Source organism: Varanus komodoensis, unplaced genomic scaffold (assembly GCF_004798865.1).
Source record: "Varanus komodoensis strain SLA01 unplaced genomic scaffold, ASM479886v1 scaffold1, whole genome shotgun sequence".
Classification (NCBI taxonomy): Eukaryota; Metazoa; Chordata; class Lepidosauria; order Squamata; family Varanidae; genus Varanus; species Varanus komodoensis.
The window spans coordinates 99734052-99748513 of NW_025335268.1; the positions used below are offsets into that span (position 1 = coordinate 99734052).

The 14462-nt window shown below is 39.2% G+C and overlaps 1 protein-coding gene across 1 annotated transcript in view; it reads left to right on the plus strand.

Annotated features, from left to right (window-relative positions):
• LOC123027410 (VPS10 domain-containing receptor SorCS3) overlaps positions 1–14462 on the plus strand; it is a 597507-nt gene that overhangs the window by 492477 nt on the left and 90568 nt on the right. Inside the window, exons 15-17 of the mRNA XM_044438273.1 lie at positions 4624–4700; positions 4808–4899; positions 11806–11913. Coding sequence (XP_044294208.1) covers positions 4624–4700; positions 4808–4899; positions 11806–11913 — 277 coding nt within the window. The remainder of the gene's footprint in view (positions 1–4623; positions 4701–4807; positions 4900–11805; positions 11914–14462) is intronic.

A 14462-nucleotide genomic window follows, 5' to 3' on the forward strand; every position in this document is an offset into this window, starting at 1 on the left:
GTTAATAAAGCCATAATTTTCTCTTTAAATAATAGTATGGTGCAAAGAGGTAAACCCAGTTTTAAAGTAGCAGCAGACTCCACAGAGAACAAACTGTTAAATGAATTGTAATGACCTCAGGGGAGGTAAGAGGGAAACTTATGCCATTGTGGTCAATTAAAAAATAGGATAAAAATTTGGTGCTATTATAGGTATGATTTATAAAGAATATTCGCCTATATAGACAGAAGCATATGCTGTTGCCCCATATTATCAAGACACAATCGCATAGATATTTCTCACTTTATTTCTCCAGGAACACATAGAAGATTAGCTTGTGCATCACCTGCATATTGATGTTGCCCCAAGGTGCCCTGTTCTAATAGCTCATGCTCCAAAGCCTTACGTGGGTTTTATAAGTGTGGATGTTATGTGCCAACCTAGAGGGTGGAGGCATATGAACAATAGGACTCCTAAAAGTGTCCACAGGCACCCCTGGATTTAAGGATGCTGGAGCTGTGAGGCTGGCAGGAAGAAAGATGGTACCAACCAGACTGGCCATCTCTGATCTTCTCTTGGCTTGTCATGGGGTGGCAGTGGCACGACTTGGGCTTTGCACAGATGCAGGCCATAAGAGATAGCTGTGTGTGACTAGGAATGTGCCAGAACAGAGAAATAACCCCATTTGAACTCAAAAGATTGATGATTGGAAGCAGGTCAGGGTTTTCTTTAAAGTGAATTTCTTTTTCTTTAATGCACAATTTGTGCATTAACAGAGGAAGAAGGGAATTTGCATAAAACCAATCAAAGGGAATTTGCATAAAATTTGCTGATTTGTGCAAAGCAGAAACTGAAAAAGCATGTGGCCCTAGCCTAATGCAATTTGTGTACAATTGGCTGATTTGCATAAAGTAGAACATGGAAAGCATATGTTCCTATCCTAATCTGTAGGAATCATGTTCTTTGTGTTCAGATTTGTGCAAATAATACTACAATGACTTCTTTTCCAGGTTCTATTTTGTACAAATTGACTATCTGCTTACCACTCAGAAACATACTGTTTTTGGCTCTGAGTTATCAAAATTATTAAATGTTATATGTGAATTTCCATGGCAGTCTATCTAAGGCATGGAGATCAGCAAACTGGCTCAACTTACACCATGGTGAGTCAGTAGCAGTGCAGGGCTGGTGATCTGAAATCTGGGTGGGAGGAATCATGAAAATCCATCAGCTTTTCACCCCCTATTGGATTCCAGGCACATCTGCATAAGTGAAAAATCCATCTGGATCCTAAAGAGTTTTGGAGTTCGTTCTTTTTGACAATGAATCTGTTTGGAGGTGTTATTTTCAACAATTTAAGTGTCATCACAAGTTGGTAGCCATTTATTCTACTCACTGGCTGAAATATGTCAAGCTGCATTTGAGCTTTAATGTTTCATTCTGAAACATTAAATGTCAGGGGCTCAATTAACATTTTCATTGGCGTCTATTTATTGTTCTATTGAAGCTATGGATGTTTGGGATTCATGCTTTCTTTCCTGTTGTTTTTAAAGTAAAACAAAACACAACACCCACTAGCTCTGCTTCTTTTCCTTTTTATACAACTGAAGAAATTATAGACATGGCATTGATTCTTTGACTTCAAAGTTATTGCTTGCTATGGAGCTTTAAAATTAACTTGTGTATGAAGGTATTTGGAGGATAAGCAGATTATTACTGAAGTGCAGCAATGGGCAAACAGGTGTGCATTCCAAGAAAACTATTATTAACTTTTTTGTTGGCAGACTCAGTTAAAACATCTTCATGATAAAGAGGCATCCTGGTGTCCAATAAGACGAAATTGACTTTTCAGCCTTTCAGCTTGTACCCTGAAGAGCTAGTGCCACAAGAAGTTGCAGCTAAGGATGTATGACAATTTCATTTTTGCTCAGAAGGCATTCAAACATCTACTGTCTGAAACCCTGAACATGATCACGACTGTGTGTGCCTGATGAAAAAATATTGTACATTGCCAGTACATTGCATTCAATTTGTTTAACTACCCAGTTTGATTTTTGCATAGCCTTCTTGAGTTGCACAACTTTTCCTTGAATACTGAATCAGCTCCACTCTGACCTGTGGAGGAGAGGTACACAAAGTAGATTTGGAAAAGTCTGCAGACATAACATCCGATCAATGCTTGATTTGCACAGTGTTTCAGACGGAGCGGTGATCTTAAACATGAAGAGCAACAGGTGCAAGACAAACTGTGAGATAATGCTGGGAGAATCTTAGTGTTTGTGAAACCACTTGTTCACCCACTTGTTGCGGATGATCGCACAAATATATACTGTATTTATCACTGCTAAAATTACTTTTGACCTGAAAGATAACATGTTGATGTAGCTTCAAAACTGGCCGTGCTAAATGACCAAAACACTGGATTTTAAGGTCAGATTCACTAAAACAATTTTAATAAAACAAGGATCCTGGAAAAGTCTGAATCTCTGCAGTCCTGGTTCTGAGTTAGGTAGCTCATTTAATTTCATTTATTGCATTTCTGTATTGCTCAATAGGTGATTCTACTTGGATGTAATCTATTCCTGGCCTTCATAAGAACACAACTGCCTAGTAGACTGCATCCTGTATATTCCAGGGATAGATTCAAGAGTGTTATGCACAATTGTAGAATTTTAGCACAAGACCAGAACTTAAGGAGCAATAGTTGGAGATGGTTCAGGCATTTGAGTGCTTCACTTTTAGAATTTTGTGTCTAAATCTGCAGTTATTCATCTGCTTGTGCTGCTGAATTAGTCTTGTCACCTGTAATATTATTTCAGCTTCTTCCATAGTAGCTATATGGTGGGCAGGTACAATATAGTACTCTCTTTATTCAATAGGTACAGCTATTTCCAGCAAAGTTAGTGCAGATAAGCGAATGTTTCATTTGGTTTTGTTTTTTTGAGAAAACTTAGCAAAATGCACTTTTTCATAAACAAGATAGAAAGTACTAGGTTTTTGTTCTCATATTTGTTTTAGGTCAATGGGGATAAAGTAATATTTATTTATTTATTTATTATTACAAACATTTATATCCTGTCCTTCCATGCAAATGCTCAGGATGGCTTACATAATATAGAATAGTATAACAGCAGTGCTTTTTTTTTAAGAAAAATGGTGCCGGAACTCATGAAATTATTTACCTTTCGTGCTTAGTCAATCACTGTACACATACACACATACGTCAGTTGTGTAACGAAACATAACGGTTGCTGCCCGCAGTAAGCACTCAGCATGTGACCACACGACCAATCACAAGCCAAGCAGCACCATCACAACCAGTGTGGACTAAGTACGCATGCATCAGACTCAACGCACAAGCAGCCTGCATGCACCATTTTAATCATTTTGCCGCCGACCTGCTACGCTCGACAGGGTGATTCAAATTCACACGGACCAAACATTCAATTTTCAAAAGTTACTCTTAAAACTTGGAAAATCTGTTGAAAAAAGGTGCCGGAACTCTGTTCTGGTGTGTTCTATGACAAAAAAAGCACAGTATAATAGTATAAAATACAATAATAAAACCACAGTTATTAAAAACATAAAATTGAACATTATAAACTAAAAGAAAAGGAAGAAAAAAGTAGAAAATAGAAAAAATAGAAATAGACAATGCAACTGTGCGAACAGAAAAAAAAATCTTAAAACATCTAAAATCCTTGCTTATTAAAATGATGGTTGAATAAAAAGGTCTTTACATGGTGCCGGAAGGAGTATAACGTCAGTGCCAGCTGGACCTCTCTGAGGAGTGCATTCCATAGTCTGGGTGCCACATGTATAATACATTTATACATCCCTAACAAAAGCTGAGGGGAAAAGTTATGTGTCTCAACATGGCTATCAGGTCTGTGATATCAGTCAATGTTGTGCGTATCACATGCAGGCAGAGATAGGAGATTCCTGTTACTTGGATGCCATATGACTTTTAGGGATAAGTTATATACAGTTAGCATAACCTGAAAAAACTCAGAGCAGAATCAGATGCATCCTGAGTAGACTTTGTTTCAATTCAGTTGGCAGTGATTTCATTGGTTCCATTTATGTTGCTTGTATTTACCTCTGAATTTTGTATAAAAATATAAAAAGGGAGAAGGGGACAATTAACTTCCTCGCATCCAGCTATTTCAATTCTGTGAGCCATGCACAGATACTATATATGTAAATTAATTGGCTTGAGTACCAAGCTCTGTTCAAAAAAGAGCTTTATCTAGTCATGTTTGCATGCATACCATTTATGAGTACACATGCAACCATAAACAACCATAAATGGTTACATGTAAAAACAAAGTGCCATTGTTAAACAGATGAAACATCTCACCTCTCCATTAGTGGAAAACAATTTTGCATTTTCCTGTTTTGCAAACAGAGCACAACATAACTCCTTGTGAATAGAAGTCCTCAGTAATATATTTTTAGTTATGTAATCCCCCATATTCCTCAGTTTTCTTCATTCCTTTCACCTGCTCCCTGTTGTTCTCCAGTGTTCTCTGCATTATGAGTAAAAATATTTATTTCAGCAGGTGATTAACTGCTTAGAGAAAAAGGATAATTCCTCTCTAGCCACACATGAGTTTATCATCTTTCTCTCTTTTGGTTTTTCAGGCAACATAGGTCCAGAATTGTCATACACTGAGATTGGCATGTATGTTTCTTCAGATGGTGGAAATTCTTGGAGACAGGTAATTCCTGGAAGATTCAGGGAACAATTGGTTTTCCTGCAAAAAACATCCCAGCAGTTTCACAGGTCTTGGAGGTACAACTCACCCTGTCTGTTTCATGTTTGCAGATCTTTGAGGAAGAATACAATGTGTGGTTTCTTGACTGGGGAGGAGCCCTTGTAGCTATGAAACACACATCAATGCCCATTCGCCATTTGTGGTAAGGATGTTTTCTTTCACTTGGGAAAATGCTTCTTAATGGAAGATGAGCCATTCCATTGGCAGTTGGAGAAATGTCCCCTGCACTCCCTTTGCTGAGTGCTAAGAGAAAGCAATGTGCAAAATTTGTCAGGTCTTCTATTTTTTCTTGCATTTCTTCATAAGTCACCAGGTCAAGAAAAGGACACCTGGAGCTGGTTTTGGACATAGGAAAGAAGTAACCAGAAGACAAGATGGAAAGCAAATAATGAAACAGTGGTTAAGCTTAAGAAAAATAACAACAACAACACTAATAAAAATCTAGCAGACTTAATTACCTGCTCATTTTATATATTTAAATGCTTGCTATGGTTCCCTTCAGTAAAATTCACAGGTTAATGCATACTGAAAATGAAAAATATGCATACATATTGAAATGCCCATTTAAAATATACAAATGTAGTACAGACTCACAACAGCAGTGAAATTCAGCAAAGCACCAGGAAAAAAAGGAAAAATTTAAACTAGCTCTCACTACAAGCTAGAACACCAGGCAAAGAACAATGTTTTTACCAGGTGCCCAGAGGGCATTACAGTTAACATCAGACAAGTTCTCTTGAGGTTTTCCTCAGGTAATTCTATAAAAGGCTCACCCTGACAAGGTCCTTCTCCCTGCTTGAAAGCTGCCTGATTTCACTTTGACCTATTGTATGGGAGAATATTTCATTGTGTACATGAGCATGTACAGGTGTGTACATACCTGACTGTTTGTGCTAGATAATGTAGCATCCTTCTTTCCTAGATTATAGAATAGGAGCTTCATTCTGTAATATTATACAAATTTTATTTAAAAGCCATTCCCTCCTCTGTATAAATGGCTCCTGAAGGTGGAAGCAGGAAGGAGAAACTTATGGGCAGCAGAGTGAAGTGGGTAGCAGAACAGGTCAGTGAAATGAAATGAAATTAATTTAAACCTACTTTAAAAACCCCACACACTTTATTATGTTCAATATTATTGAACCATAAAGATCTGCAATGGTATTAATGGGAATGAAATTCAAAACATGTTCATCAACAAAAACATAAAGCAGAATAACAGTAACTCCACAATAACCCAGCTATGTTCAGCTATGCAACACAATCCTATTAATTTTTCATGACAGAGGAAAATTCCTTTAGTTTGGCTTTTACTGCATATTTTCCTACAGTTAAACTTTTGAACTAAGCATGGATTAAAATTTAGTTCTCCTTCAAATTTGCAGTGGTGTTCTCCAACAAACCATGAATTCAGAAATGTGAATATTAGAGGAATATCCATGCCAATATGCATATATTCATGAAAATAATGTCCAAAACTATATTAGGACAATAGCTTCAAGTAAATTATATTAGGCAAGGTTATGCATAAAAATTCATGGATTGGGATGAAACATGCACAAAAAATCTCTATATTTGGGACAAACTGAAAGCAGACTTAAGACAGGAAAAATAAGAAACAGAGAGAAACCAAATTGACAGATTTATTAATTCCTATGGATGTTACTTGTACTCTGACTTATTCCCATGCTTTAATAGTTTCCCAGGACTGCTTACAAAAGTTAAAATTTTAATAATACATGTAAAACATAAGTAAGTTTGACTATGAACTTTCACAAACTTATTCCCAGTGCATAGAATTTCAGTCCTAATTAAGGGTACAGTCATACCGAGATGGGTTGATGCTTATGCTTAATATAGAACAGAAGGAGTGGCAGAGGTGATCCTCATATGTTGGTTGCTCATGTCTCTTCCTAAAAAGGTTACTTTTCCAGACTCAGCCAGCAGCCAGCATGGTTCTTTGTGAAGGGTGTGGAATCAGTGCTCCAGTTCCCAGTTCTAAGTTCAGAACAGACTTTGTCCTTGGTGATGAGAATCCAAATGATCCTATGGCCCGTCAGACAATGTCTAGGAGACAAAGGAACTTAGGTATCAGAAAACAAAACAAAACAAAACAAAACAAAACAGGAAAAAAACCACAACAGAGCAGCCATGCATATGTTTAGTGATGCCATTTCTTTTTATTTTATGTCATGAGAATGAAAAACAAAGAGAAAGCTCTTTCACCCAGAACGACGAGCTGGAATTTCCATTGATACTGATAATTACTGCTGAGTTCTATAAAACATATGTGGGTGTTTTGCTTCTTCTAATGGGTTGACCTACTCCAACTTCTGAAGCTGTTAATGGACAAATTAGAGGGAAAGAGCTTTCAGAAGCTGACATCCATACACCCTGTGTTTGAATTAAAATACTCTTGCAGATGGACACTTGTGACTCCGTGCAAAATGGAACATTATGGCTTTCATTCAAATAATAACACATCTTTACCACAGTTATGATATGCAAGTGTCTCTTCTACTTTACTTATTAATGAACCTTCAACTTGTAACTTTGATGTGGGCCACCAGAAGAGGCCAATGAACTGGAAGCTCTGCATTTTACACTGCAATATTGTAGGTGTTTTCACATATTCAAAAATTTGGTCTCTGTCAGTTCTCATTTGTCAATGTTTATTAGCTTATTTAATTTAGGTTAGCATATGGTAAGGGTGCTTTAGGAATTTTGTCTCTGCAAATTGCTGCACAAACTTTCCTGTTCTGCACCTCTCTAACTGAAGATAGTATTTTAGCTATCCATCAGGTGTTGCACTTCTAACATTGCAATTCTGCTGTTATCAGTTAAAAGATGTGAAGATTTTACAAGATTCAATTTGGATGCCAGGAAGTACTTTCAGACAGTTAGGACCCCAACAGTATGGAATGGGCTTCCACAGGAGGTGGTTGAAGCCCCGTCGGTGAGGGTGTTCAATGACAGGCTAGACACGCACATGGTAGGCATGTCGTAAAGGAGCCAGGGATCCGACTAGATGGACTGAGAGGCCCCTCCTGACTTGCTCTGTTTCTATGTTTCTAAGATATATATGATAAGAGATGTCAGAGATGTCTTGTGAACTGCCCAGAGCCTATGGGAATGGGGAAGTATATATATAAAAAAATTGTTAAATGCATTTTTAGAGAAATTACACATTGTGTAGCACATTAGATATTTGAAAAGTGATTTTGCAATGATATTAGCAAGACCATTGACTAATATAAAATGGGACAGGAATTGTTAATAGAAAACTCTCCAAGAAGTGGTGACAAAGACATGTATCCCATTCTTGATAGTGGAAGATTTGGAAAGATTTCCAAAGCAAAGATTTACATATTTGATGATGACTGATATTTAGATTGTCAAGTGCTAAGCAAAGTCCGCAGCTGAATAACATTCTTTGTATGGAGTGAAATCATTGTGGACTTTGCATTAGAGCTGACCTAAAGGGGAACTCTTTTAATGAAACAGTTCACTCCCCTTGCAAAGGGTTCTCCATTTTGGTTATGTCTTTTAGAAGATAATTGGAGTAGGATGTAAAGAAAATTTTGGTTTGCTCAAATTCTTCATGGTAAAGTACATGCTTTGCATGAAGAAGATGTGAAGTACAATCCTTGGCATCTCCAGGTAGCATTAGGAAAGAAAACTGCCTGAAATTCTGGGGGCAGTAATAGGCTGGACATTCAAAAATTGCAAGCTACAGGCATCCACCCACCCCAAGCAATGTTTTTAATATTTGAGTCCAAAATACAGGCTTATGTTGTGGATGTAGAAGAAATTACCCACTATAAATAGACTTAAAGGAAGATGCATACTTCTCATGTACCTCCCTCTTCTGCTAGGGATTCCATTAAGGATCCTTGAAGAATTATTCTTTGCAAATTCCCCTAGAGAGTGGGCCAGACTCTTGCACGTTGCAGACGATTCAGCAGGAGTTATTGATTCCAAATAGGAAGATGATCAAGGAAGGGGCAAAGCCTTTGGAGCTTCTTCAGTTGTGCTTAGAGAGGTTTCTCAGACTAAGAGTGGGAATCAACCTGTTTTGGAAGGGAAGGAATGTTTTCAGGATGAGATGGGGAGCAGGTGCAACACCCAGTCCTTGAGCCAGTGAGGAGGCATCAGGAGAAAAGTGATGGTCAATTAGCTTCACCATTGAAGCTCTCTTGCTGACCAGCAGAAACAGCAACCCTGAGGAGCCAGAGTTTTAGTGAAAAGGGTGTCCATGGGGAAGTTTCCAGTTGGTTTCAACTCTGTGCATGAGCAAAGACTTCTTTTTTCAGCTTCTGTGGAAGGCTAGCTAGAGCTCAAACTGTGCTTTTAGCTGTGGAGACAATCAAAGAACTCCATGCTGAAAGGATTTTTTTGAGTTTTAGAATCAAAGGGAAGGAGAATGGTATCAGCCTTCAACATGCAAGACAAGCTAATCTAAATATTTTGAATCAATATAAAGACCAGACCTGACAATCTGCTGGATTTTTCCCTTCTCCATCTGTTTCAACATAGTTGTTGGTGTTCTGAACACATTTGGATAGTAAGAGGGCATTCTTAGAGGGTTTTTTAAAATCTTCAAATAAACATAATTATGGGTAAAAATGCATGCATGTCCTGCTCCTGCCTGACCTGACAACTGGGAACAAGGAGATGTAATTTCATCCACATGCAGCTGCATGTAAAATCAGTATGCGAAGAGGGTGGGTGTGGCTTGTTATTCAAGCTGGCACTGACCTTCATCAAGCCTCTTTGATTCCCAACACCTGCCTACCTTCACTTAATTGAAGGTAGTATCTGGTCACTTCTGAGAGCTGATTTGGAAGTTTTCCACCTGCCTGCAAATTGGAGAAGTGGACATGTTTTGTCACCTATTGTACACTTATCAATGAAAGAAGGGTTACAGTAGTGTGGTTGGTAGGTTGATTAACTTAATTTATTCATATTTGGCAGGTACATGCAGGTAATTATGTAGAATTAGTTAAGGCAAGCCAATGGATGCACATTTAAGGCAATTCTCAGGGCTTGCTGGCAGGGATATGGAAGCTATGGATTGCCGTAACCCATACTCAGATTTGGGGTTAATCTGACTCACTTATTCCTTCAGGGGATAGATGAGTCAGCAAAATTTAGGGGAAGTAGTGGGGACAAACCCCTGTCCACAGGACCCTGCAGGACCCTTAAGACGTTGGCCTCCTGTACAATCATTTCTGCTGATCCTATCGTCATTTTAAACAAATATGGCCCTTATTTAACTCTTTTCCATGACACACCTCTTCATTTGTGAGTGAGTTTATAATAAGACACTGAGTGTATATGGATAGGTTTGCTCCAGCCTAGATACCATGAAACTTTTTCTACCAGGAAGTGATAATGTGGTATCTACAGTGGTTTTGATTTCTAGCCCCAAGCAGAGGGATAACAAGTTCTGCTGACAAGTCATCTACTTAAGTGAGATAAGCTAGACAACATTGCACATTGAGAATAATGGCCAAATTAAATGTGATATGCATGCGCTTTCCCCCATTCTTTTCTTTTACAGACTGAAATACAGAGGGGAAGGCAGCAGTCAGGCCAAAAGACTGTCTTGTGAAGGATAGGCTTCTCTATCCTTTTCCCTCTTATTTGTTTCGTACCAGGATTGTGCCCTCCCAAACATGACTGTGGAGAAGAAGGAATTATAGCAGAGAAAATACCAGTGAGAAAGGGGTCAAGAAAGCTTTCCCCTTGTAGTCTACTGTAAATTGCACCTCTGGAGCTTAACTTTGTAAAAGTGAGAAAGTTAGAGGAAAAACTACAGGTGCTGTGGAATTTCATCTTAAATCAGGGACTGACCACAGATCATTTCCAAGCAAGCTTATATACAAAGGCACAAGTCTTAGTATGGCTTCTAAATAAACAAATCCCCTGTGCTAAAGCTGACAGTTGCAGATATATTCACTAAATGGCGAAAACAATTCTGACAACATGTTATTAGTCACGAGTCAGATGCAGCTCTTCGATCAGTGTTTCTTCTTGCAGCAAAAGCAGGATCCAGTCCAGTCCCTTGGAACACATTTACCTTTGCAGTTCCTTTATAGGTTCTCAGGCTTGTCTTCCAGAATCAAGATTAAGCAGGTTAACTTTTAAACTTAATTCTGGAATTGGAGTAGGCCTGCTTGGCTCAGCTTTAAGCTGTTCTTGTTCAGCAGTATTCGCTATTCCTGTATACTAATGAACACGAACACACTGATGAAGCACGGCTGGGAGGGAGGCAATCTTGATTTGACTGAACTGCCTCATGATTCTTTTTGTGACATGTCTTCCAGTGCTTACATCGGCTCTTCTTAATCATTTAAAAAACCACATGAAAAGAATCTTGATACAATCCGTACCATAAAGAATGCATTTGTACAGTGCTTTTTAATGCGGACAAGTACACATATGACCTGATAAAATACCACAAAAAGGAATCTTGGGACAGTCATATGTGCTCTCATACCAAGCTTGATGACACACTGTACAAAAAGCAGAATGTGCATATTGCAGAACATTCACACTTGCTTCATGCTTTTTATGTGATTAAGCCAATTTGAATAACTGATTGTTTTAGCTTTGTGTTTAATGCCATGCCTGCTTGACAAAAGAATAATTTTGTGTCATATACCCAAAATAGGTATATGAAGGCATAGAACCTCCCTTGAAACAGGGAAATCCTTAGCTCCTAAAGCAGAACAATAGTTTACAGCACAAGTTGAGGTGGAATTTTCTTTTGCAGGATCCTCTGATTTCCCCTGATCAGAGCTAGGCTATCATTTGACTCAGGCAGTGTCATCCCTCATTGACTTTGATAATGGTTCATGGTGCATTACTTCTTCAAAGCAACTCGAAGCTGAGCATTAATTAATAACAAGGCAAGACTGTGAAGATTGATGCCTGTTTATAAATCCAGCTACTGTCACTCACCAGCCTAAGAAGGTGGTTAATTACCTTGGAAATAGCTCCACTGAAACCCTTTTATGTGTATTTATCTCATCTCTTTCAATCTCAGGGTGAGTTTCGATGAAGGAAGGACCTGGAATAAATACGGCTTCACATCAGCACCGCTCTTTGTGGATGGGTCCCTAGTGGAACCAGGCATAGAAACACAGATAATGACGTAAGTTTTGGAGTTAATCAAGGTGCCCTGGGAGTTGGTGGAGATGTGCTACTTTGTCCATCTATCAAAACTGGCTGTCAGATTTGCTCTAGGGTGTCTCTGCGTTGCCCTCTGGAGTCGGGAAGCTGGCAGGATGGCCCTTGTGTTGATATTAACAACCGTATTTCATCCTCTGGCATTCATCATTATGCTAATATAATAAAGCATTGCCATCAGTGTTGGATTTAAATGCATATAGTACAAGCACCTGATGTTTGCAGAACACAACCCAGAGCTGTCTTATTTACTGTGATAAAACAGTCTTCTTTTTGTGGATGCAGTGATGCAAGATGGGAGTACTATTTTCTCTCCTGGGTGTCTTAAACTTCTGTTTTCAATCTACAAGTTGAGACAGAGACCCAGATTTGGGGTCATGAAGATGACATAGCCACATGATTTTTGAATGGAAATACCACTTTCATAGTTCCTTAAGTCTCCCAGGCTACAAATGAATGGAGGCTTTCATTGGCTAAAACGACACAGTCACCCAATTGCGGGTGAGAGGCACAGGGGCTTACTAGTGTCCATGAACCCTACTTGCAAATGGGATGCCGCCACAAAGGGTAAGCCCTAATATGAAAGATTTTTGCCAGATTCATAATTTTGCAGGTCTCAGACCTTCCCATTTTGGAAGGTTCATCCTCCTACAGTGCTCAGTCACTTTCTCTATTCTTACTCCTGGCGATGCAAGAGGGATTTGACTTTAAGAGTCCTAACTAGACCCAGAAAAGCCTTCTGGACAGGCTTTCCTTTTAGACTGCTTTTTGGGGTTGCTACTGCTTCCTTTCAGAGCTTCCCCAGCAGTCAGTTTAATGTGAATGTATCACTGCTTTCATATATGCTGACTCCAAAAGCAACAACGGTTACAATATCTGGGTCTCTGGTGAGGAGATGAAGCACAGCGATTTATTTATATTTAGCAGGTGAAGGCCACTTACAGATTGGAGACTATCTGCAAAAAAATTCTCTTCTGGTACCAAGAAACACATATTAAAAGAAGGCAACACTAGCAACGGACAGCTTTTCTACCCATCTCATGTACTAAGCTAGTCTCCCGGTGGGGTGTGGGGGTGGAGGAACCCTTCACCCAGGATATTTGGCAAGGACAAACAGTTTATTTAAATGTGACAACCCATTAAGTTGCATCTTGGTTTGGCTACTTCACACCTGAGGGAATGCCACATTCTTAGATTCCATATTATGCTGCTAGCAATAGGCTTTTCACAGTTGGTCCACTGGGGTTCCCTAATTCAGATGGAGATAAAGCTGTATTTTCACAAAATGATTTTTTTAAAACTCTGTGTGTATGAGGGGCATTCTGGACAGCAATGCAAGAATTTTGTTCTGGAATAAAGTAAGAATTTTCTTTCCTAAGAAAGCATTGCTTCATTGGAAATATGAGTATGGCTTTTGCCTGGAAGAGAATGGAGGGTATCTGTGTCAGTGAGAGTTTGGTTTAGAACCTGCAAAATATAACCTACCCTCCCATTGAGCTGATATTAAGAATGTGTGAGATAAAGAGAAATGAGGATGGATACCTATCAAAGCAAAAACTTGGGCAATGTGTAATGGTTCATGTCTTCTTTATGCTTAGCATCCTCAACGAGTCAATGTATTAGAATCAACTGATAAAAAAACAGCACCCTCTGCTGGAAGGCATGATTGTGTTTGTGTAGTGCTATACACCAGGCTGCTGGTTTTGATATAAGAATTATAAAGCACAATCTACCGATAGTGTTCAGTGACCCCATGATCACCTTTTCATCCCTTCTGGCCACATGATCTGAAACAGCCTTGTCTGCACCAAAAACATCTGAACAACTGTCCTTGAGCAATTTTACCTAGCTGAGCCCCCTTGATCTTCTTCCTACATTAAAGCAGACATTGCATGAATAATAAGGAATGGGTACCTGTTCTTGTCCCACCCCTGGTGTTGGCCATGCTTTTGGTCTGATGTTTACAGACTGTTAGCAAGATTGTCTGCATGGAAAAGAGCCTTTGGATGAGTGGCTTCTGAGCAAGAAGGCTTCCATGCCTTCAGGACACTTTGCACTGCTCATGCAGAAGCTTTCTTCCTGCAGATGGCCATGCTAATGTGCGGTGATGATGGATGGAGTGGTGCAGCATCCGTGTGGCGACATCAGTGGCACCTGGTGTTCACTGTAGCCAATGGGGCAGAGGATGGATCTACAAAAGGCAGACCATGGAGGTTATGAGAGACATAGGAATGTTTCAAGACAGCAATGTGGAATCAATAAACAGAAGCAGGAGAACTTTTAAGAGCACAAGTTGGCCAGCCATCTTGCACAGGAGCTTTTACAGGCACGTCATGTTGAAAATAAGAGGCTTTTTATAAGATTCTGCAGCACTCTTAAGGAGAAAGATCCATGCAGAAAAACATGTATGTGTTGTGCGGCAGTGAGCTTGCGCACCCTTTTAAAGGGCATGCCTAGCTGGCTGCTGCTGTGCACAGATTTTTGATGGTAATGGTCAAAGTGTTCCCACTTGCT